At 40.8% G+C, this 23,260-nt stretch overlaps 1 protein-coding gene across 2 annotated transcripts; it reads left to right on the top strand.

Moving 5' to 3' along the window:
* The first annotated feature begins 1,882 nt into the window (after window positions 1–1,882).
* galnt7 (UDP-N-acetyl-alpha-D-galactosamine: polypeptide N-acetylgalactosaminyltransferase 7) lies at window positions 1,883–21,308 on the top strand. 2 transcript variants are annotated; one of them, XM_078290905.1, is made up of 15 exons: window positions 1,883–2,322; window positions 3,979–4,090; window positions 4,776–5,106; window positions 8,704–8,870; window positions 9,336–9,466; window positions 9,866–9,945; window positions 12,139–12,321; window positions 13,550–13,667; window positions 13,870–13,992; window positions 15,175–15,290; window positions 15,793–15,895; window positions 16,113–16,211; window positions 16,798–16,926; window positions 17,390–17,420; window positions 17,975–21,308. In XM_078290905.1, the coding sequence occupies exons 1-15, from the start codon at window positions 2,200–2,202 to the stop codon at window positions 18,079–18,081; spliced, it is 1,953 nt and encodes a 650-aa protein (XP_078147031.1). In that variant the 5' UTR covers window positions 1,883–2,199; the 3' UTR covers window positions 18,082–21,308. The 2 variants fall into 2 exon arrangements, with proteins under 2 accessions (XP_078147031.1, XP_078147034.1); XM_078290908.1 differs by lacking the exon at window positions 12,139–12,321 and adding an exon at window positions 11,633–11,815.
* The last annotated feature ends 1,952 nt before the right edge of the window (window positions 21,309–23,260 follow it).

The following is a 23,260-nucleotide window of genomic DNA, read 5'->3' as shown; positions in this document are numbered from 1 at the left end:
AGCAGTAAAAGACCATACAGTGGACACACCATATCAGAGAACCAGTTAAAGGGATTTAAAACAATACAGCTACAGACGACCATGAGGGGCAGAGAAAAAAATAGGACATAAAAGAAAGACAGAACTGGAGTGATGTGCAACCTGCCTTTGGACTTTGTTAACAAGCAAGCGGCTGCATTTTGGACTACTTGAAGCCGGGCCACTGCAGATTGGCTAAAACACGTCAACAGCGCAGTTGCAGTAGTCCAGTCACGATGACACAAAAGCATGAATTATTTTCTCAGATTCTTGAAATGGCAGAATCGATCTGACCTTGCCGATATTTCTCAGCTGTAGAAAACAACACTGAACCAATTTTTTTTAAAGTGTTGTTCAAACTTCAACTGTGAGTCGAAAATAACACCTGCATTCTTGGAGGCAGACTTTACATTGGAGGCCAATGGGCCAAGAAACTGCTGAAAATCGCTTGATGAATTTTTGGGGCCAAAAACAAGAACTTCCGTTTTATCCGAGTTTAGCTGGAGGATGTTTTGTGACATCCGGTCCTTAATGGCAAAGAGACAGTCCTTCAAAATAACCAATTTATTAAAATCATTTGGTTTTACTGACAGATAAAGTTGGGTACCGTCTGCGTAACAATGCAACGTGTCTGCTGGCTGATGAATTTATCCAAGTGAAACAGGCAAGCATAAAGGGGTTGAGTCACACTGTAGGACTACAATGCTTCCTGCCACAACAGGAAGCTGCACTAACTATACGAACAATCCTGGACTGCTCCTGCATTCCTAGACTCTGGACTACTCTATACACTGCACTATTTTGCTCTTGACATATTTCTGCATATCTCTGCGCGAGACTGCGCATATGACACTTTTCCTGCTCCATGTTCTGAAAGTGATACTATCAACAGACAATAATGCACCTGTTTACACACTGACTTTTTTTTTTGTACATATGGTGCCTTTTGTAACTTTTGTAAAAGTGACAGCTAGTAATGTACATATCCCTATGGCACATTCTGCATGTATGCTGCCAGCGTAAAGTGAATATATTTGATAAGGTGTATAGTTTTTTATAACGCTCGCCCACACACCATGCCATTTCATGTACATACTTATGGCCTTCTGTTGACTTGTTAATGTGTATACAATGCATATTTGTACACCATGTACATTGCTCTAAATTCACAAACTTAGGTTCTTCACATATCTCCTTCATTGTTATATTCTGCCTATATTAATGGAATTTTCATAATGGTTCCATACTGTTTACATACTGTATACATAATGTTTCATACTTCTTTGGCAGATAAGGTATTATGGGTCACTGTTTTCATTATTTATATTCTATTGTGTGCTTTTATATTTGTCTTTTTTCCTGCTCAATTCTATTTGCTGCTGCAACGACCTGATTTCTCCACGGGGATCATTCGAGTGTCATCTTTTCTTAGCATTCCAATATGACAGGCCCATCACAACTATGAGCTACAGCCAAGTGGCGCAACAACTCGCCTAACAATAAAAGTGCAAGATAGCAGACAGACTGCTCCTTTTGTTCTACCCACACCCAGTAATACCTGCTGTAACTTTAACATCCGTGTGTCCAGGAACTAGCCCTGCTGCACGTCACATACTGAGGGACAGGTTACCCATATTTAGTATTTAGATATGACAGAATACTTACAAAATATAACACAGAATAAACTAAATTTAATATTGTTCGGGTAACATTTGTGTCAGTGGGTAAAGGCAGAGCCCATAGCACTTTTGGTGAGGTGAGCTTAATGCTGCTGTACATGCAGCTCAGCGGGGCGGTGCTACATTGAGGGGGGCGGCTACGTGCTTACAGCAGAGCTGGTATCAGTAGTGGTAGGTCAGGGACAGAAAGCTGTCAATAGAAACAGGGATAAGAACCGGAGAGAAGAGCACACCAGCCCGGTGGAGTGGAAAGTCCCGATTTAGCGGGAGGTCGTGGTGATACTACAGCTTGGTGGTCGTGTTTGTTATCAGTCTCGTTAACTACGAACAGCAGGAGGTAGTCGTTAGCAGCCTGGCTAGCCTGTTAGCCGGTTACTCAAACTAGGAACAGTAGCAGTTAGTTGTTAGCAGCTTGGCTAGCCTGTCAGCCGGTTACTAGAAACAGTAGCAGCTAACGTAGCTTAGCTGTAAGCAGCTTGGCTAGCCGGGAAGAGCAGCCAAAATGAGACTGAAAGTGGGCTTTATTCTACGGAGTTTGATTGTGGTCGGGACGTTTCTGGGTTTGGTTGTGCTTTGGTCTTCTCTCTCGCCGAAACCCAACGATGATAGCCCTTTTGGAAAACGGGTGAGTAGCAATGGCAACCAGGGGCTTACCTGACCGGTTCAACGGAGGGAATGGCATGTATCATCATGTATTATCAGGGCTAGCATAACTGAAACCAAAAGCGGACAGAATGTGTAGTGCATGTAGTAGGTTAACTAAGTTATTAGTCTGTCGATGCTGGCTAATATTAGCAGGAGGGTCACTGTAGCAGACGTGTGATCTCCATAGCGAAAACATCACTCCAAATGGGGTAATAGAAAGCACACGTTTGTTCACTGTCGTACTATTTCGTTGTCTAGCTAGCAGGGCTAACCAGCGGCTGGTTGTCATGGAGATTGGTCCCTAGCTAGCTGGCTGTCAATACGTGGTCCGGAGCTAGCAGCTAGCTGGCTAACATTAGATGTTTATTGACTGTCGGAGCAACACATTTAATATAAAATTGTTTCCTCTCTCGTTGATCTAATGTTAGATCTCCAGCTAACTGTTACAATTAACGTTACATTCCGAAACCACACACATTCATTCCGGAATGCATATCCGCATATGTCATCACATTACAGTGGCATTCACTGCTAAGCCGGAACAAGTGTGTTGTTTAGCTGGTTTTAACTACTGTTGATACGTTGAACTATTGTGCTGTGTGTTTTAGCTGTTGATATGAGTTTGCAGTGATGTCCTATCGGTCCTGGTACATAACGTTATGCCACAAACTGGCCTGGCTACACTGTGGGCAACCTCGATACGCGCCATTCTCTCGTAAAGACAACATCACATAAAACTCTGTTAAAATCCGGCAGTTTAATGTTGTCTTGCTTATCGGCAAAGGTACATAATGACACGACTCAAGACCTTTTCATTATCACTCCAAGCCATACGTCAATTCGACGACATCCACTTGGTTATTCCCACATTTTTCTTCCTAACAAAGTATACCGTGGAGGGCGGTAGCTAGCAGTGGGAACTAATTCTAAAATTTGAGATTTTATTGAAATTAAGTGCTGCTTTGTGGATTATATGTATGCTGAATTGAGGCTTTACAACAAGGTAAAGCTGCTGAGACTACATTTGTGGCCTGGAAGACAGTTTGTTTGGGCTTTCCCATTCAAATGAGGTGCATTGTTTTTCAAAGCTGATACTGATACAGATTTGGAATGTAACTCCAGACTGCCTCAGTCAATACCTCACCAATAGTAATTCCTATTATACCTTTTCATTGGACTGTTTTACAACTATGAAATTATCATGAAAAGGAAAACATTAAACCATGGGGAAAAGATTTTAAAAAAAAACTTTAAAAAAAACTTTCAAATGTTTTCCCCAAGAGTAACCTCTCAGATAGAAACATACCTAAATTGTACAGCTTTGCCACTCATTTAAAGCTTGACTTTTTCCAGTAATAAATTGGTTGCCTGCATCCTACATCACTCTGACAGAAAACTACTGTTGCTACTGTAGGGTGACTGTTTCATACCTTTCATTCATACATTTCTACTCAATATGTTCTTGATACCTTAGAATTGTTGGCTGTGTTATGTTCAATACCCCTCTCTTTGCTGTATCCTCACTAACTAACCCCAAACCTCCCCACAGGGTTCATTAAAGTTTCATCTCATCTACTCTTAACAATGTGCAGTTGTGTAATGCTAAATGCTACTAATGCCCTTTTCCCATATACAGGAGGACAGTTTTCTGCCCAGAGGAGACCTAGCGGATCAGTTTAAACCTGTGGTGCCCTGGCCTCATGTGGAGGGAGTGGAGGTCGACCTTAACTCTATCAGACTCAAACATGGTAAGACACACAATTTCATGTTTTTAGATGGAACAAAAAAAGGACCGAGACAGAACAAACTCACTTCTCTTATAGATTTCAAACAAAAAAGCAGAATTGAGTTGTTTTTTTTGTCTCATGGGCCTTTACTATGTTCACTTAAAGAGGACAGAGGTGGGTTTGCTTAGAAATGAAAAAGGAGAGCGGTTGTTTTAGGTGTGTGTGTGTGTGTGTGTGTGTATCCACCTGCGAAGATGTTTAGACTTCTGTATGCATAAGTACAAGTGTGATTACATTTATGTGGGAGTTGGGATGTTGTATACTTTCTAAGAGAACAAACAACCTGGACCTCATTCAGTGGCATTATTCAAAGAGACTAAACAATTTTTTTGCATTGCATTTCTTTGAAGTTGTCAGAAAAACACCTACGCACGTCTCCGAAGAGTTTTATGAAGCGGGGAAGAAATGCTACATCTTAAAAAAGAGACACATAACCAAACAGGCACATAACCAAAAAGCCTGTAAAAGAGGGCAAAACAAATAGGGGATAAACGGTTGCATGAATGAATGTTGAGTGTCATGTCTGCAATGAAAACAAGTAATTGTAGATCCTATTGAAGTTGCTTGTGCACTGAATGCACTTTTTTTGCACTTGCCATAACCTCTCATCACCTGTTTATTCTTTGTTTGTGGTTGTTCTCTCCAGGAGGGGCAGACCATCCCCAGATCCCCAACCAGAACCCCAACCAGCAGCCCAACCAGAAGCAGGTGATCCAGCAGCAATACGTGACGTTCAAACCCCACGCCAACCCCTACACCACCCCGGTCCTGAAGAAGGGCGTCCTGGGAAACTTTGAGCCCAAGGAGCCCGAGCCTCAGGGGGTCCCCGAGGGTCCCGGAGAGGGGGCCAAGCCTTTCGTCCTGGGGCCGGAGTACAAAGACGCCGTCCAGGCTTCCATCAAAGAGTTTGGCTTCAACATGGTGGCTAGCGACATGATCTCACTGGACAGGACCATCAGTGATATACGCCACGAGGAGTGAGTAGTACTACCACTACTGCTGTCACTGCTTCTACTACTATTATGCCTTATATTACTATGAAGTTGATTTTATTGACTACACATACAGGCCCTCATCAGGGTGTTAGTTTGCACTTTTACACTTCTATATATAGGCAAACTATATTATTTCGATCTGATGCTATTTTTCATATTTTGCCAGTAATTTTTATAGCATGCACTTGATCTGTGTGTCGTCATTATTACATCGACTTGACACTGCAGCTTCTCGGATTTTGGCATCCTGTCAATTCTCCTCTGCCATTCTACAATAATTTAAAAGAAACACTAAAAGAAACACTAAAACAGAACACCCAAGTTCAAATGTGCGTTTCCTGGGTTTCTGTGAGAGGTATTGTTGAGAGAAATGGAAGATTGGGTATCCCAGGTCGGGATACAATACATTACTACTGCTACTACTGCTGTGACTACACAGCCACACTGGTAGACTGCTGACATGGTATCTGTGGATGGGACCAGCTGGGAATTGAAGTATGAGGAGTAAATACTAGAATCTGTAACTGTATAATATAATAGTTAACTTTGCATATAAAGCACCTTTTTAAAAATAGAATTTACAAAGTTTATTTACAAAATAATTTAACAATCAAATAAATGCAAACATAAAACTCACATAAAATAAACTAAAATATAAATGAAGTTAAACAAGAAGACTGCATAAATGGATAAGAATAGAGGGTTAAACAATGTAATGGTAAAATTATGGGACAAAAGACATCAAGTATGTAAAAAGTGATAAAAAAAAAACGATGATGATTCTCACACACACACACACACACACACACACAGAGAGCCCTCTCTCTGGATTGTTTGGGCAGGTTTGGCGATATGAATATTTGGCAAACATTGAAGGACTGACAGACACACACACACACACAGAATCAGGTAAGGTGTGGCTGTTTGACACACTCATACACACCCCGGTGAAGAGCTTGCCTTTAACCGGTCTGACGTGTCCATACTTTATGGGACAGTTGAGCCTATCCTTGGCTTTGCCAGGCCAGTTCACCTCCAGATTCCCACTCAGTCCATTCAAAATGGAAATGGAAACTTCAAGTCATTTGGTAAAGACGGGGTATTCATAATTAGATACTGCAATTTTGTTTACATATCTGAATCAGTTGATTGTGTATTCCACAGCTTTACTTAAACAGTTTTAATGGAGAAAGGTGAACTCATTGGTTCATATCCTAGAATCATGTATGTTTCTCCATTGCATTGGGGAAAATCGAATATAATTTCTCCATCAAATAGAAGAATTCATGTTATTCCAAGGATCTTGGCTTCTTAAGTCTAGATTGATCAACAGGACCCTAGAAACCAAATTCAAAAAGACTCAAAATTCCTCAACAGACAGCAGACTTTTGGTGGCAATAACAGTATCCAGGTTGAATTGATATGGGCCCAAAGATCCATACCTGAATGCAACAAGCGAATGTATAAACTCATATAGTCAGACATCCATTCATTGTCAGTGGAGCAGTTGTAGGTCTGGGGAAGAACTGTTCATGGTGACAAAGCATATTGAATAGTGTTAAGCTCATATGAATATCAGAAGAGACTTTAAGCATACGTAGATCCCTGTTTATGACTTATCACACCCTGCAAATAGAAAGATGGACACAGCAGATAGAGTGTGTGTGCGCGCGCGTGTGTGTGTGCAAAGATCCTGGTTTTCTAGGAACTGCAGTTTCATGTCCCACCACAGGATTGAGGGGGGGAGTACCAACATATCTTACTCAAAGTAGAGTTTAACTTTGCTGAAATTTTGCTTGAGTTGAGGAAAAAATTCTGGTGTAAAAAACAATTTAAAAGTAAAAAGTAGCTCATTTAAAATTTTACTCAGCGTAAAAGTTAATGAGTTACATTGTTATACTTTCCTATGCAACGTACAAAGGACGAGAGAGTCTTAATGGGGGGGGGGGGGGGGGGATCAGCAAAACAATCTATTGTGTGATATGATTATAGTAACTTGGTTATCTGTGATTTACACTACCAGTCAAAAGTTTGGACCCACCTGATTGAATGTTCTATGTTTTTCATGATCTTAAAGCCTTAAGGTTTATGCTTAAATGCTTGAAATTAGTTTCTGAGAAAAACATAAATAGTGAAGTTGATCCTATGTATGAATTTCTTTCCAAAGCCTTTGCCTTTCCATCAAGGCAAAGGGCGGCTACTTTTAAAGAATCAAAGATAATTTTCATTTGTTTAACACTTTTTTTGGTCGCTGCATAATTCCATTTGTGTTATTTCATAGTTTTGATGTCTTTACTATTATTCTAAAATGTGAAAAATAGTAAAAATAAAGAAAAATATGTGTGTCCAAACTTTTGCCTGGTAGTGTAAAGGAAAACTGAAAATGCCCATCCCCATTATTCAATTCAGAATAGCGGTACATTCTATCAGGGCGTTCACACTGTGAGTGACCTGGTTGATGGATCGCTCTATTCTGACCGATTGTGTGCGACACGGTGTGAGAGGCTCCAGTTTCACCTATGTAGTGGTCTCCGGCTGCAGGCAAATCATGTATTTTTGCTGCTCTGGTATTGCTTGTCTTAATGTTGCATTGTTTTAACAACATAACTAGCTGGCAAGCACTAATTAGGTAGCATTAATCAAAAATCAACAGAAAAAAAAATAAGTGGATGTAGCTGTTTTCCCAGCGTTCACTTTTAAGCATACCGGGTATTGTGTAACAGAAATAATAGCCTATCTCTAATAATGGCCTCTAATAAAGGTCGGATGCCCTCTTTTGTTGAGGTAAATAAAAAAAATGGCTATTATTGGAAGTTTTACAGTAAGCTACTATCATGGATACATTTGAGTATTTAATGTTACAGTTAGTTGGCTTAACATTTCCTCCACATGCTTGTGCACATTTATTACCAATGCAATTTACCATTGGCCAGTTTCTGGTGCAATGCTAATGGAGAGCCTCCAAAATTTGAATGGGAATGAATTTAAAACATAGCAAAGTACACTACTGGAGACACTGTTGCTGTCAGAAAATAATCTGTCAGAAAAGCAAGAATCTTGTGGATTATCGCTGTAAATTTCCACCTGTCAGTTCCTGTGTGTGGAGATTTCCTGCCAGTGACCATACCCGACACCAGAATTGTATTTAGGCCAACAGGGCGAATCTGCAGCGTCTCTGTTGTTGTGATTTTGGCTGATGAGACAGGTGTATTTTTACATAAAATCTTGCCTAGTGCAGCTTTAAGTAAAAGTAAAATTACTGACCTCCAGAAAATCCTCAAAAAAGGAAGAGTATACAAAAAGGCTACTCAATTACAGTAAGGAGAGTAATTGTATTGTGTTGGTTAGTGAGCAGCAGTCTGCGTCTCCATTCCAGCTCACTGCAGGGAATTTGCAAAGTATTTCCCCAGTCCAAACCTAATTAAACACCATGAGGTTCTAATTATTTCTGCAATGGAATGAGGAGATGGGGAAATTGAAGGAGGGACAGGACTCCTAGAAATAAACACACTGACGCACACTGATCTTATTTGACGTATTTTCTTGTTGTCTTCCTCTCCAACCCTCCCACCTCTCTAGATGTAAATACTGGCATTACGACGACAGACTGCTGACCTCCAGCGTGGTGATAGTCTTCCATAATGAAGGCTGGTCTACGCTGATGAGAACCGTCCACAGCGTCATCAAGAGGACGCCAAGGAGATACCTGGCCGAGATAGTCATGATAGATGACTTCAGCAACAAAGGTGGGACACACACAATAAGCTGACTGGACATCCTGACATACACACTGGTGTCAGTAAGGAATAAATAGTCACCGCAGTAATAAAGGGAGGACACACAGCAAAGTAGATCTGACGCAATGACAGCTTAGTGCCAAAGATGGCGACAAAATCCAAGGATAAATTCCACTTAAAAAAAAAAAGAGTGTCATTCATTAGTCCCCGCTCTTGAAATGTTAGTACAGAGACGGTCAAACATAGGAAATGCCATCATAAATGTATTGATTCCGGAAAGTTGACTTTTTACAGAAACAAGACCTTCATCTGACAGCACAATTACGGGTTAGTTGAGGTGTGCTTGACTTATCTGGCCTACACTCCAACAGTATCAGCAGCCAACGGTTGCTAACGGTTATGCACACAAACACACACAGATCGTATTGTGAATGTGTTCCTTTGCTCTCCTCTTTTGTGTGTGTGTGTGTGTAGTCCATCTTAAGGAGCGTTTGGAGGAGTACCTCAAACAGTGGAACGGTCTGGTCAAACTTTTTAGAAATGAAAAGAGAGAAGGCCTCATCCAAGCCAGGAGTATAGGAGCCAAGAAGGCCACTAAAGGACAGGTATAATACTACTGCTACTACTACTGCTACTAGTTGTTCTACTGCTACTATTACTGCTGCTACTACTACTGCTACTGCTACTACTGCCACTACTCCTGCTACTGCTGCTACTACTTCTACTTCTGCTGCTGCTATTACTACTGCTAGTTCTACTACTATTGCTGTTACGACTACTACTACTAGTTCTACTACTGCTACTACTATTGCTGCTGCTACTACTACTAGTACTACCACTACTACAAGTTTGTAAATGATATTGACACAGACAACTCTCAAGAAGTGTCCATTGGACCATAATGTCCAATAGTTCTAATGCTCAGACCAACTGACTCTATCACATTGTCAGTAAACGGAAGAGCTGGATTATACGCGTGTGTGTGTGTGTGTGTGTGTGTCTAGGTGCTGATCTACCTGGATGCCCATTGTGAGGTTGGAATCAACTGGTATGCTCCACTGGTCGCTCCTATTTCACAAGACAGGTAACACACACACGTGCGCACACACACACAAACAGCCTCACACACGGGTTTCGTCCACAGAGATGAAGGCTGTCTCTCGGCCAACAGAGATTGTTTCACTCACTGGTTTCCAGTTCATCACTCAATTCTTTCCTTTTCAGCATTCTTGGCAGTTCTGTGGGAGTCTTCTTTTCTTTATACACTTGATACTGTTTATGTCTTAGGGGGAGTGTGTTACAATACATGCAAAATTATTCTGTTTCAGCTTGAATGTTTATGCAACAATTTCCCACTACTATGTGGTTCTTCAACTACATACACACACACACACACTATATATATAGGATTTATTTGTTCAGAATGTCCAACCCATGTGACATTCAGCAGTGTGTGTCCAGCACTGTTCCCATCTCACCTGTCCTCACGTGTGTGTGTGTGTGTGTGCGTGTGTGCGCATACATATGTGCGTGTTGAGTTGTTATACACAATGTCATCAGCAGTGTTATTGTCCAGTAGTATTTCCTTTTTTAAAATCATTGTTGCACTGCTCTCTGTGGGTTGAAACTGTACAGCATGTTGCACTTCTGGCCACACCCCAATCAGTGATATCAAAGCAGGTGTTTTGTATCTGCTGTCAAAGGCGAAACACCTGCTTTGACATCACTGATCGCCATTGCTGAGTGCAAAAGCGGATTTAGCTTAATGAACAGGATCCAAAACAAATCCAGAAACTGTCTCCGAGTGATCTAGACCAAGCTTAATTTTCTCCTTTACAAGGAACTTGAACTTTGTTGAGGTTCCAAGAGGCTGTTTCAACAATGCCTCTTTCAATCAAGTCTTGTGCATGGCTGCTCCGGTGAGCGGCGGCTCCCAGATATTGAGTGCATATCTTGGCTCTAATGTGCTTCAGTGGGAGATATGTTACTTTGTTGCGTAGGCAGAGCCAGGGCTGGCTTGCAGTAGCTATAGCCACCTCCAGAAACCTCTTGGCCACCCTTAGAATGTACATCAAATCATAATGAAACTGGCACTCAGTGGAGCTAGTTACTCCAGTCATAGCTGCGCAACTGAAGGGGTGAGCTGTTTGCAGGAGGTGTACCTTATATAGTGGCCACCTAGTTTCCACTAGGCCCACATCCAAATTCTGCACACTAATCCTGTTTCGGGCTTGCGCCTGTAAATGGCACTTAGCTTCATTACAGTCATTTGTCCATCCTCATTATTGTTGTTTTCACCGTTTCATTGAACCGTTTTTCTTCAAATGACCAGCAACTTTTCTTTGACAGAACAGGAGGCTATGCTTTTTCTTTCTGTTTTGCTATGATTGATGGCCTCAGATTTATGCTAGCTAAGCTAGCAGGCACCAAAAAATGAGTGGGTAACGCTCTCGCTCAGTCGCTGTGATACTGACAGTGATAAGATGAGATGATCCTTAATTTGGTGACTGACAGTCACCTGACCAATAACAACATTACATGACTGACAGTGTGTGTGTGTGTGTTTGAGTATATGCAAACCTCTCTTAGTGGTTTTATTGGTAATGATGTGCCAGAAGTAGGATTATGTGTAAGTTATCTATGTGTTAGACAGTGTGTACAGTACCATTAACGTATATATATGGTAATGATAAAGACCAAGGATTGTGTGTCTGTCTGTGTGTGTGTGTGTGTGTGTGTGTGTGTGTGTGTGTGTGTGTGTGTGTGTGTAGGACAGTGTGTACAGTGCCACTGATAGACTATATAGATGGTAATGAGTACAGTGTGGAGGCCCAGCAGGGCGGAGATGAGGACGGCCTGGCTAGAGGAGCATGGGATTGGAGTCTGCTCTGGAAGAGGGTACCGCTTAGCAACAAAGAGAAGGCCAAGAGAACACACACCACCCAGCCCTACCGGTACACACACAAACACACAGCAGCAAGCATGCTAACCGTCATCCCTGTTGTGTTTGTGTCTCCATCTCCCATCCCTTCCTCCATCCCTACCTCCCATCTATCCTTCCTTCCTCCGTGTCTCGGTCTGTCTTGGTCTCAACCCCACCCCATGTCTTTATTTGTGTGTATTACTCCCCGTAATACTGGTACTGCCCTCCATATTTGCGTCTGTGTCCTCCATGTACCCCATTATGTACCCCAACCCCTACCTATTCCCCCATGTATCCTGTATGCATGGACCCCTCTCTGCCCCCCACCCCCTCTACCCCCCTCCACTCTATCAGAACGGTGTCTACGGTGCCTCTGATCGACTCCATCCACGGCCAGAGTTTCTCCATCGAGCCCCAGGGCGGAGGAGACCAGGACGGCTTCGCTAGAGGAGCCTGGGATTGGAGCATGCTCTGGAAGAGGGTTCCTCTGGGAGACAGAGAGAAAAAACTCAGAAAAACTAAGACCGAGCCGTATAGGTACAGAAAACCAGCGCACCCCGACTAATCTGGAAATAAACAGAGATAGAAAGAAAGAGAGAAAACAAATGCAGCCAAACTAACCTTGAAAGAAAGGCAAACAGTAGGACTGAGATGTATAAGTAGAGAAAACTAACCTTGAAAATAAATGAATATTAAGACTGAGGCGTATGGGATTGAAGCTGCTAATAGCTGATATTTTGTGCCGATATTAAAGATATTTAAATTTGACCATTTTCATGACAAAAAATTTCAAGTAGTCAGTGTTTCCCCCCCAGAAATGTATTCTTGTCAGGGTGGAAAAGCCTCTGAAACGGCGTTTAGATCGTAGGACACTAAAAGTCTCCATAGACGACCAGTGTAACCAGTGTATTAATAAATTCTAAAATAAATACAGTATGTAATCAATCAAATTGCATCATATCCATCATATCAGAGGTGGATGACACTGACTGGACTGTATCTGATGTTTTTTAATATGAGGCCAATATCGGCCCCCCTTTGTAACTTAACACTGTCCTGTCTGCTGGCTATCTCCTTGCTCTAATATTTCTTTAATGTTAATGGGTATTTATCGGAGTTAATTCCCCTCCCCATAAATGTGTTGCAGGCCTTGCTTGTTTAATATTCACTGTCTTCTGCCTTCCAGTCTGAATCGGTCTCCCTGTGTTTTTTTTTGTACAACCACAAACATTTAATTAGGCTAATCTATCAAAATATGGCCTGTTTCAGTCTACTAACTTCTTAACCTCCATAATAAATGACAGGGACTTGGGAATGTTATGACAATGTAACATAGCTATTGAGCCCTAATCCAAAAGCACTGGGACAGATAGGGCAGTGTTGGAGAGTTTCTCTGGTCTACTGGGGAGCTTCTGCTGTGGTCTGGGTTCGGACTGGGGCACCCTTCACCCCTCCTCCCCTCCCTCAAACGCTCACTCCTTCATTCTGTCGTCCCGTCTTGCTCTCGCTCATTCTTCCTCCATGTTTTTCTCTCCGTGTTTCCTCGTCTCGCTCAGACCTTGACTGTTTCTCTGTCAATCTAATTTAATGTTCTGTATCTTTCTTGCTATTATTGTTGATTGACCAATAATGTTTCTTTGAAGGCCTCTCTGAGTTGTTACAAAAACAAAAAAGATGGAAAACATATATGATATATCCTGGTTCAGTGTGTGTCTGTGTGCTCTGTGTCCCATCTTCGGGTGTGGATGTGTGTGTCTATCTGCAGGTCTCCAGCCATGGCAGGGGGTCTGTTTGCTATAGAGAGAGACTTCTTCTTTGAGCTGGGTCTGTATGACCCTGGACTGCAGATATGGGGGGGAGAGAATTTTGAAATATCATACAAGGTAGGAAAATTACTTTCACAGATATATATATATATATATATATATATATATATATATATATATATATATACAAATGGCTACGTGGGGGGGGGGGGGGGAGTTTCAATGTCTTCTCTTCTCTCAAAAACCTTTGAATCATATTCGTCATTTATATTGTTCTAATTCTGTCCTCGTGTGTGTGTGTGTGTGTGTGTGTGTGTAGATCTGGCAATGTGGCGGCAAGCTGCTCTTTGTGCCGTGTTCCCGTGTCGGCCATATCTACCGACTGCAGGGATGGCAAGGCAACCCGCCGCCTGCACATGTCGGATCATCACCTACACTGAAGGTATAACACATACCACACACACTCTCACACACCTGTAATAAGGGTTCGGCCGACAAGGGTTTTTGAAGGCCAATACCAATGTTTTTGGACTGAAGCTGCTAATAGCTGATGTATCCTTCAATTTGACTGTTTCCATACCAAATAAGTACAGATGCTGTCCAGTCCCACTGCTTTAATGAAGGATTTGGAGAGTTTCACACAAGTGGCTACTCAGTAGATTTTGAGATTTTGAGATTTTTTTTTCCAAGGCCTATTTCGTTGCAGTGGAACTCTGCCCCCAACTTTGCCTGCAGGGAGGAGTGTTGATTAGTGTAGCCTTGGCACTATTTTGATTTGCTAGGCTTACAGAAATGTATTCAAATGAGAATTATTTATCACCACAGGAGGCAAGCGGTTGGTCCACATCGGACAGGCTGCTCTCACTCTGCTGTCTGCCTGTTGCAGCAATGTCTGGCAAATCCACCAAATGGGACAATGTATCGAAATTCAGTATATCACAATAAAAAATGTGACCATACGTATCATGGGTCAGAAAAATGGATGGTGATATTAGCTCCATTTTATTCTGCTGTAGTAATCACAAATGAGACGCTTGACCATCACAATTTCACAAGCTCTCCATCCAAATTACATTGTTTTCACTTTGTAATGACATTTTTAAATTGTTTACATTCTAGCAAGAACGATTTGTGGCTCAGAAATGAACATAATTCTGCACAGTCAGACTTTGTTGTCATCGAACTTTTATTTATTGCATCGTATCGTGGTTGTATTGAATCATGAACCACATATCGTATAACAAATCGTATCGTGAGAGAAGTGAATCCCTATCATTGACCCAATGTATTGTCAAGAAGAAGAGATCCACTCTACTATATTGCTGTGCAACCAGTGTAGTATTGATCAATTCTACAATAAATAATATGTAATCAAACTGCATCATATCCATCATATCAGAGTTGGACCACACTGACTCGACCAGATCTGATTTTTAATTAAAGGACAATATCAGCCCTTATACTGGTCCAACCCCAGTTGTAATCAACTCATTTTCATGCTCCATGCAGCCTAATGATCTTACCTAGTGTTTTACAGTTACAACCCTCACCTATCTGTGTGTGTGTGTGTGTGTGTGTGTGTGTGTGTGTGTGTGTGTGTGTGTGTGTGTGTGTGTGTGTTTAGAACTATGTTCGTGTGGTGGAGGTGTGGTGGGATGAATATAAGGATTACTTCTACGCCAGTCGTCCTGAAACTCTGACGTTAGCCTATGGAGATATCAGCGAGCTCAAACGCTTCAGGTATCACAACGCTGAACAAACCACACACACACACACTTTGACTGCACTTAGTGATAACTGGATGTTTGGAATTTTATTGTTGTTTTTCTTCAGTGGGCACTTTTCTTTGGCTTTGACTTTTGTTTCTCTAAATTATGCCAAGTGCATAGTGAAGAAAGTTAAGAGTCCACTGATGTTCATTGCTTTTTGTGTCTCAACTTGCTGTGTTTTTTTTTTCCAGTGATGCAGAGCTATATTCTGATAGCAGTACAGTTGTTTTCATTTTCCTGTTTATTGCAGTTGCAAAATTGGGTTTAATGCAAAAATGTCTTAAAGTCTTAAAACTCAACTTGATGAAAATTGAACATTCTCAAGCGTTTTCAGTTTTTTAATTGAGAAGGGAATCCACTTTTGGAATTGGTGTATACTGACTGACTTATTCATTAAATGAATGGCTCATTAACTCAAGTGACTTTTTAACTCGCTGGTTGATTAATTAATTGTTGGCTGAATTATTCGTCAGGGAGGAACATCGATGTAAGAGCTTCAAATGGTTCATGGAGGAAATTGCCTACGACATTCCAGTCCACTATCCTCTGCCTCCTAAAAATGTAGACTGGGGGGAGGTAGGTTCATACACACACACACACACACACACACACACACACACACACACACACACACACACACACACACACACAGGATAACACTATACTCCTGTTATGCTTCATACATTTAGAATGCTAGTTTTAACCATTTTGTGTCACATCCTAAGCCATGAAGCCAGTCCCCTTAGATCCTGTGTGTGTGTGTGTGTGTGTGTGTGTGTGTGTGTGTTTGTAGATCCGGGGCTTTGAGACCAGTTACTGTATTGACAGTATGGGACACACCAATGGAGGCAATGTGGAGATAGGGCCCTGCCACAGGATGGGAGGCAACCAGGTAACAACACACACACACACACAGTCTCTCTTTCTCTCTCAACATGTAGTGTATTGACCTTATTCACACGGCAGCCATTTTGGGAAACTCTACCTGGAAGAGCGAGTCCAGCCCAGCCAGTCTTACTGCTGTGTACCAAAATGCACATCATATAAACATTTATCATTTCACACATTCCCCACTGATATAAGACAACTCGCCACATGACGTTTTATGAAGTTCCATGAAGTCATTTTGACTAGCAGGCTACTATAATGATATATACTGAAAGGCAGTTAACATACTTGAGTGTAGCTCACGCCAAATTTTCGCCAGGGACAAATACAATAAACACAGAAAGCAACACATAGAATTTACCAATTTTCACCGCGACGGGCTCATTTTTCTACAGCCATTATACTCTGCTATCAAGATGAATTTGTCTTGTATTCATCTCCAGGTAGTAAAAAGGTCTCAAAAGTTTTAAATTTGTGTTTCTGAAAACTGTATTAGTTAAGTATGAATGCTGGCTGGTTTAATATGGACATTAATAGTGTGTGTGTGTGTGTGTGTGTGTGTGTGTGTGTGTGTGTGTGTGTGTGTGTAGTTGTTCCGTATCAACGAAGCCAACCAGTTGATGCAGTACGACCAGTGTCTGACCAGGGGACCTGATAATTCAGCCGTCATTATCACCCACTGTGACCTGAACCAGAACACTGAATGGAAATACTTTAAGGTAAGACACACACATATACACACACTCAGGAGGCTGCTCCACAAAGGAGGCTAAGAAAAGCGTCAAGATAACAGCATGTTCCCATACAGAAGAAGTTTATTTAATACAAAAAAAAAAAAAAAAAGAAGACAACCACAGAAAATGTAGAAAAGGAAAACCATATGATTTCCCATCAATGGAGTGTGGAATACTAATATTATCAGATATTTGGCGACATATTCACATCCGCTCATAACCACAGATTTGATTGATACTTGGAGATTATATCTATAAGTTATGGTGTCTGTGATGTTAATCGAGCTTGAGACAAATGCATTTGTTGTTTAATTCAGTCTCTGTTTTACACACTTCCTTGGATGGGTGCAGAGCATTGTCACCAACAAATATTGAAAATATTAGAATTGATGAGAATTCACCCGCCCTCCCTGTCTCTCCCTCTCTTTTTCTCCCTCTATCCATCCAGGATCTCCATCGGTTCACTCATGTGCCAACAGGTAAACGTCTGACTGTTTTCATTCATTTTTCACAGACTGATTGATTTAACTGTCTGAAAGAAATCGAAAGCATTAATTGAAATTACATTTTTTCTAAGAATTTTTTAGAAAACCGACTTTATGCGCTAAATACATATTGTGTGTATAGTCCTTCAAAGACCTGAGAGACCTTTGTTTCCCTCTCAAAGTAATTCTGCGCTAGCTAACACAAATTCTACGAAAAATATAAGCTATCGATGGTGTTACTCCGTGATGAATGTTTGGTTAATACAGCTAGAAAATAGTGACATTAAAAAATGAGGAATTGATTTCATTATTTTCAGTGCAGTGCAGCCTTCAAGTTCTATTGACAGCCGAATAAGAATTGCCATTATTTTTATATTGAATTACTAAGCAACTATGAGACATTTACATGTATTATGTTAAACTACTGGTGTAAAGCTAATTCTATGGTTATCTAAACTAGGGGATCTCAAATGTTTTCATGTCATGGACCTTTAATTACACCCAAATTCGACCAGCAGCAGTAATGGTAATGTGTGTTGTTTTAACAGGTAAATGTCTGGACCGCTCTGATCTGCTCCATAAAGTTTTTATATCAGACTGTGACACCAGTAAAACCACTCAGAAATGGGAGATGAACAACATAGTGGCCGTATGAAGACTGGAAAACTCGGACACAAATAAAACCACTCAGCGCTTGGAGATGAACAGAGTGACTGTATGAAGATACACACACTGACGCGCACACACACACACTAATAAATACATCCTTACCAGGGTAAGACCGATAAATTGGTTTGCCAAAATATAAGGCTGATATTGGCATTTTATCAACTGATGGTCAACTATGGTGCCAGTCTGTAAAACCTGCAGTGAAACCTGCCTCATTCTGCCAAAAGGAGCTGCTAACCCACCTAAAACTATTGCATTAAGTCTGGGTTTCAATGGAGAGTTTTAGTGTCTCATGGTCTAAATGCTGTTACACCCTGACATGAGTAAAACTGAGGGAAACGCACTGAATACTTGGAAATCTTTGGAATTCTTTGGCATGAAAATGGTGAAATTTAAAGATATTGAATATTGGCACATAATATAGGCTATCAACAGCTTCAATCCAAAAATATCAATATTGGCCTTCAAAAACCCATATCGGTCAAACCTTTATCCATATAGACATAGGCACATACACACTCCAGATGCCAGAACAACCGGTTGAAATGGAGGCTGAAGCTACCGGTCCCTGACAACCCACCAGTTGGACAAACACTGAACTGGAAACCAGTTGGACTCTCTCACTGACTGGCTGTCTGTCTCTCTCTCTGTCCTTGATGGTGATTGTGTTTACATGGCATCTCTCCATTGGTTCTTTTGGTCTCTCTTTTCTAAACCAATCAGTTGACTTATAGATTTATCAATCACAAAGACTAGCTATTTAACAGTGATGCTATTAGTGGGAATTGTCAATCAACTCTTAGCCAATCTGATTAGCTAATTTATCAGAGTCCTTTTATTGGTGGAGGATTCATTCATGTGTTTAACCAATCAGGCTACTTTTACATACAACTGTACACTGGCTAACATGGTGCTGATTTTTGTCCGGCTTTAAAGGAATAGTTAACCCCAAAATGCAAATTAATTCTCTACTCACCCCATGTCAGTTGAAACTCCACTTAAGTTGGTTGGACCACCAAACACACAGTGAGTTAGCCCCCCCCTACTTCCATCTCAGCTTTCTAACAAACTATCGAAGTTAACCGGGACATCTTTTTAAAGCTCCGAAAAAAGCTGAAAATGTCCAGCAAATTATTCCGAACGGCCCACCCAGCACAATCCGAGTGTTTTGTAGCCAAACGACAATGCTTTGTTTTACATGCCAACAGTCACCCTGCAGTACAAGCAGTCTTCAGCCAGAGCGCTGTAGGGTGCAGCGTGACCACAGCATTGTCAGTGAGGAAAACAAATCGTTTGTCTACAAAACACTTGGATTATGCTGTTTGGAGAAATTTGATGGATATTTTTTGCTTTTTTCTTTCTTTTTGTTTAGCTGTAAAAAAAATGTCCTGTTAACAATAGTTTGGGACAAGACTGAGATGGAAGTACAGGGGCTAACTCGCACTTTGGTGGTCCTTCCAACTTAAGTGGACTTTCAACTGACATGATGGTGAGAAAGTAATGACTACATTTTTTATCTTGGGGTGAACTATTCTTTTAAAACAGGTTTAGATGGATTTCAGATGGATAGTGGGTTGAACTAGGAGTGAAATTAAATTATGCCATTGGTACCATTAAGCAAGGAAAAGATACTAATGGGGCTCCTTCTGAGCAAAAATCTATTGGATACTTAAAAACTCAATCAGGCGAGCCAACTGACTTTAATAGACGGGGAAAACGCTTGACATCTTTTCTAAAGATGAATGGGAAAGAGCTTTCAAGTTAGCAATGTGCTCATGTTTTTGAATGGAAAGTGCTAACTGGGTGGTGTCATGCTGATGTTTATGAATGGGAAAGTGCTAGCTGGTTTTCCATACTTTAAGACTAATCAAAATGCAAAGTGTTAACTGTTTAGCATAATGCTAGCAAACACTCCCCGGTCTTCCCTGTTCAGTCATCTACACCAATGTTGTTAGTATCCCTTATTAAAATGAATGGTCACCACTAGCTTGAAGCTAACAATCTAGCTTGTGACACATATTGGATGGCATGGTGAATGCTAACAAAGCTAACAGGCTGATTTTTGGTTCATGGAAATGCCAAAGCAGAATTTCTTTCACCACACTGTGACAAAGGCCTGACCAAGAAAAGTAATGAAAAGTGACAAACTTAAGATTGAAATGTCAAGGTATCGCTTGAGGATAAACCTCCAGGCGAGGCCAAAGTAAGCACTCCTTTTGTCGTCCTGTGGTAAAACCCTTCATACAGAATTGGTTTTCCTGGGGCGTCTTGGTGGCTCAGTGGTCTAAGGCGCGACGTCCTGGGTTTGAATCCGGCTCAGGGCATTTGTCACATGTCATCCCACTATCTCTCCCAATCTTCCCTGTCTCCCTTCAATGTCATCTGTCTAATGAAGGCAAAAAATGCAAAAAAACAAAACAGAATTGGTTTCCCTAAACCATCTCGAGATTGATTCCCAATATCAGCATCCCTCCCAGAATATGCTTATTTGAAGTCGGCTGCAAATGCACAATGGCATGAGTAAGAGCAACTCACACACTGCCATTATTTTGTCTACTTGACATTGAGATTGTCCCGGTTTCTTTGACAGCCATTGACTTCTACAGGGTTCCATTGGCTTCAGTTAATTTTCATTTATTTCCACAGACTTGAATTGTGAGAAGATTAACATAATCTTGAGACTGAGATGGTGCAGAGAAACTAAAACCCGACTGCTGAGGAGAGCACAAGGAAAACTGATCCGACTGACTTATTAACTGCCTGCCTTACTGACTGACAGTCTTATTAACTAATTCAGTAGCTGACCAACTGACTGTGTGACTTCATTAACTGCCCGACGGACTGACAGGATGACGAGGAAAAAACAAAAAAAACAAAGGGGAGTTGGGATTTGTATGAATTTTCTCAAAGGTTTGGGGGGGGGGGGGATGATACCAGTGAGATGTGTGAATCTGAATCAAGGTAGGGGGGAAAAGAAACAACAAATGAAGAAAATGTGACTGGTGTTTTTTGCCAGGGAATACAGTTTGGTGTGTGGATGATCATGTATGCAATGTTTTGTACAATGTAAATAGATTTCTTTCTAAAGACGATCATGAGCATTTTGTGAAGGGCCTTGAATGATGTAAATATCTAAGTTATAGCAGAGATTTAATTATATGGGCTGAATAGTGGGTGACCCAGGAAATAAAAAACCTGCTTTTTACTACTTTGGCTTTGTTCTCTCTTCTGCAGTTATTACCATTGTTTTTGTCGCTATTATACTGTATTCAGGGCCTATCGGGCTGGAGTTGGATCACAGATAGTTCAGTCAGCTATTTATCTGTCTCTTTTCTAGAATTAAGCAGTCTTGGCCAGAAACGTAAAATTATTTTCCATGAAATCAATGTCACAATACATTTTACAGATACTGTGAGCAATAAAGCAGCCAAACAAAGATGTTGAAGAACTAAATAATCAACCAAATAACCAAACTATCTGTGGTGCAGCTCTAGCCCAAAAGTCACAAACTAGCAGGGGTGGAGAAAGTACCAAAATATCCTACACAAGTAAAAGTATTACTTGGCAGAAATGTTACTTAAAAATGTATATTACTGGTGTAAAAATCGACTTAAGTAAAAGTAGAAAGTAGCTCATTTAAAATGTACTCAAGAGTAGAAATTATTGAGTTATTATTTAGAAAAGAGAAAGTTGTTCTTTTCCATGCAATTCTGACATAACGAGAGGACAGAGTTCAAAATAGCTGTCTGTAACTGGAAAAAAAAAGAAAAAAAAAAGTAAAGAAGCCAAGGAAGTGGCAAAAAAAATCTGGTTATGCACCCGATTGCCAAATCTATTGCAAATTAAGGAAGTTTTTGTCCAAATTAAAGAAGAAATTGTATTATTCAGGATATAATTTATATCAAATTTGACAGCAAGAAACTAATACACTGAATGATTTAATGGTTAGAAACATCAAAGAAACTCCATTCTGACTTGAATCGACTGGAAAGTTCTTCATCAAACCAATAGATAAACTACTTCCAATCATTTTAGTGTGTACTTCAGTAATAAAATTGTTAATTTACTAAAGAGTATGCCTAAAGCAGATGGAGAACATAACAATGGCACAGCTTGGAGCTCCTTCCTTTCAAACTGGTGCACATGAAGGCTGTAGTTGAAAATAATTGCCCTTCCAGCAGAGATTTTCAGTCTTTAACCTCAAGGTATAGTTTCTGATCCCAACATCAACACTGCACATCTTCCACAGATGTTGCTTGTCCAAAGGAGAGACAGAGATAAAGCTGTTGTGAGCTGACAAAACAGGCGGGTCATACATGGCTGCAGATGAGCCAGACGAGTGCCAGTTCTCCCCAAATCAAACTGGGTGGAACAGGACAGACATGGCTGTGGATTGAATCACAGCAGTCATCCAAGAGAATGGACAGCAGGACGCCAGCAAGAAGGCCTGCCATGCATTCAAGGTGAAAATGTGGGGAGGGGTTAAACAGCATATCCGTATGTGTAATCGGTATTGAGTTATTCCCGGGACATTGTGACTATTCTGAAACAGGGTTCCTGCTACGGATGGGACGATATGCTTATCCCACGATACGATTTTATACAAGATATGTATAGGATAATAAATAAAAGTTCAAAGACATCAAAGTCTGACTGCAGAATTATGTTTATTGATATGAGACAAATCTTTCTAGCGATGGCATTGGCTCGCTAGAATGTAAACAATTTAAAAATGTCATTACAAAGTGACAATTATATAATTTCAATGGAGAGCTTGTGAAACTGTGATGGTCAAGCGTCTCATTTGTGATTACTACAGCAGAATAACATGGAATTAATACCACCATTAATTTTTCTGCCCCACGATACGTATTGTCACATTTTTGTATTGTGATATATTGAACTTCAATAAATCGTCCCATCCCTATTTCCTAGTTCCTTCCCAGTTTTTAGACAAAAAAAGGAAAGGAGACCATATTGTGTGTTTGTGAGAAGACGGACTGTGGCGTGATTGAACAATGGTGAAAAGAGTTATGAATGCACTGGTTCAGTGTGTATGTGTGCTAATTGTCTTAGATTTAGAGTTGTGTTTGCTTTGTATAGTCAAGATTTAAATAGCTTTTGACCCCATGAACCTGCTGGTTTGATATTGGACCACTAGCCTT

This window comes from Centroberyx gerrardi, chromosome 3 (genome assembly GCF_048128805.1).
Source record: "Centroberyx gerrardi isolate f3 chromosome 3, fCenGer3.hap1.cur.20231027, whole genome shotgun sequence".
NCBI lineage: Eukaryota > Metazoa > Chordata > Actinopteri > Beryciformes > Berycidae > Centroberyx > Centroberyx gerrardi.
This window is presented reverse-complemented; position numbering and strand designations above follow the sequence as displayed.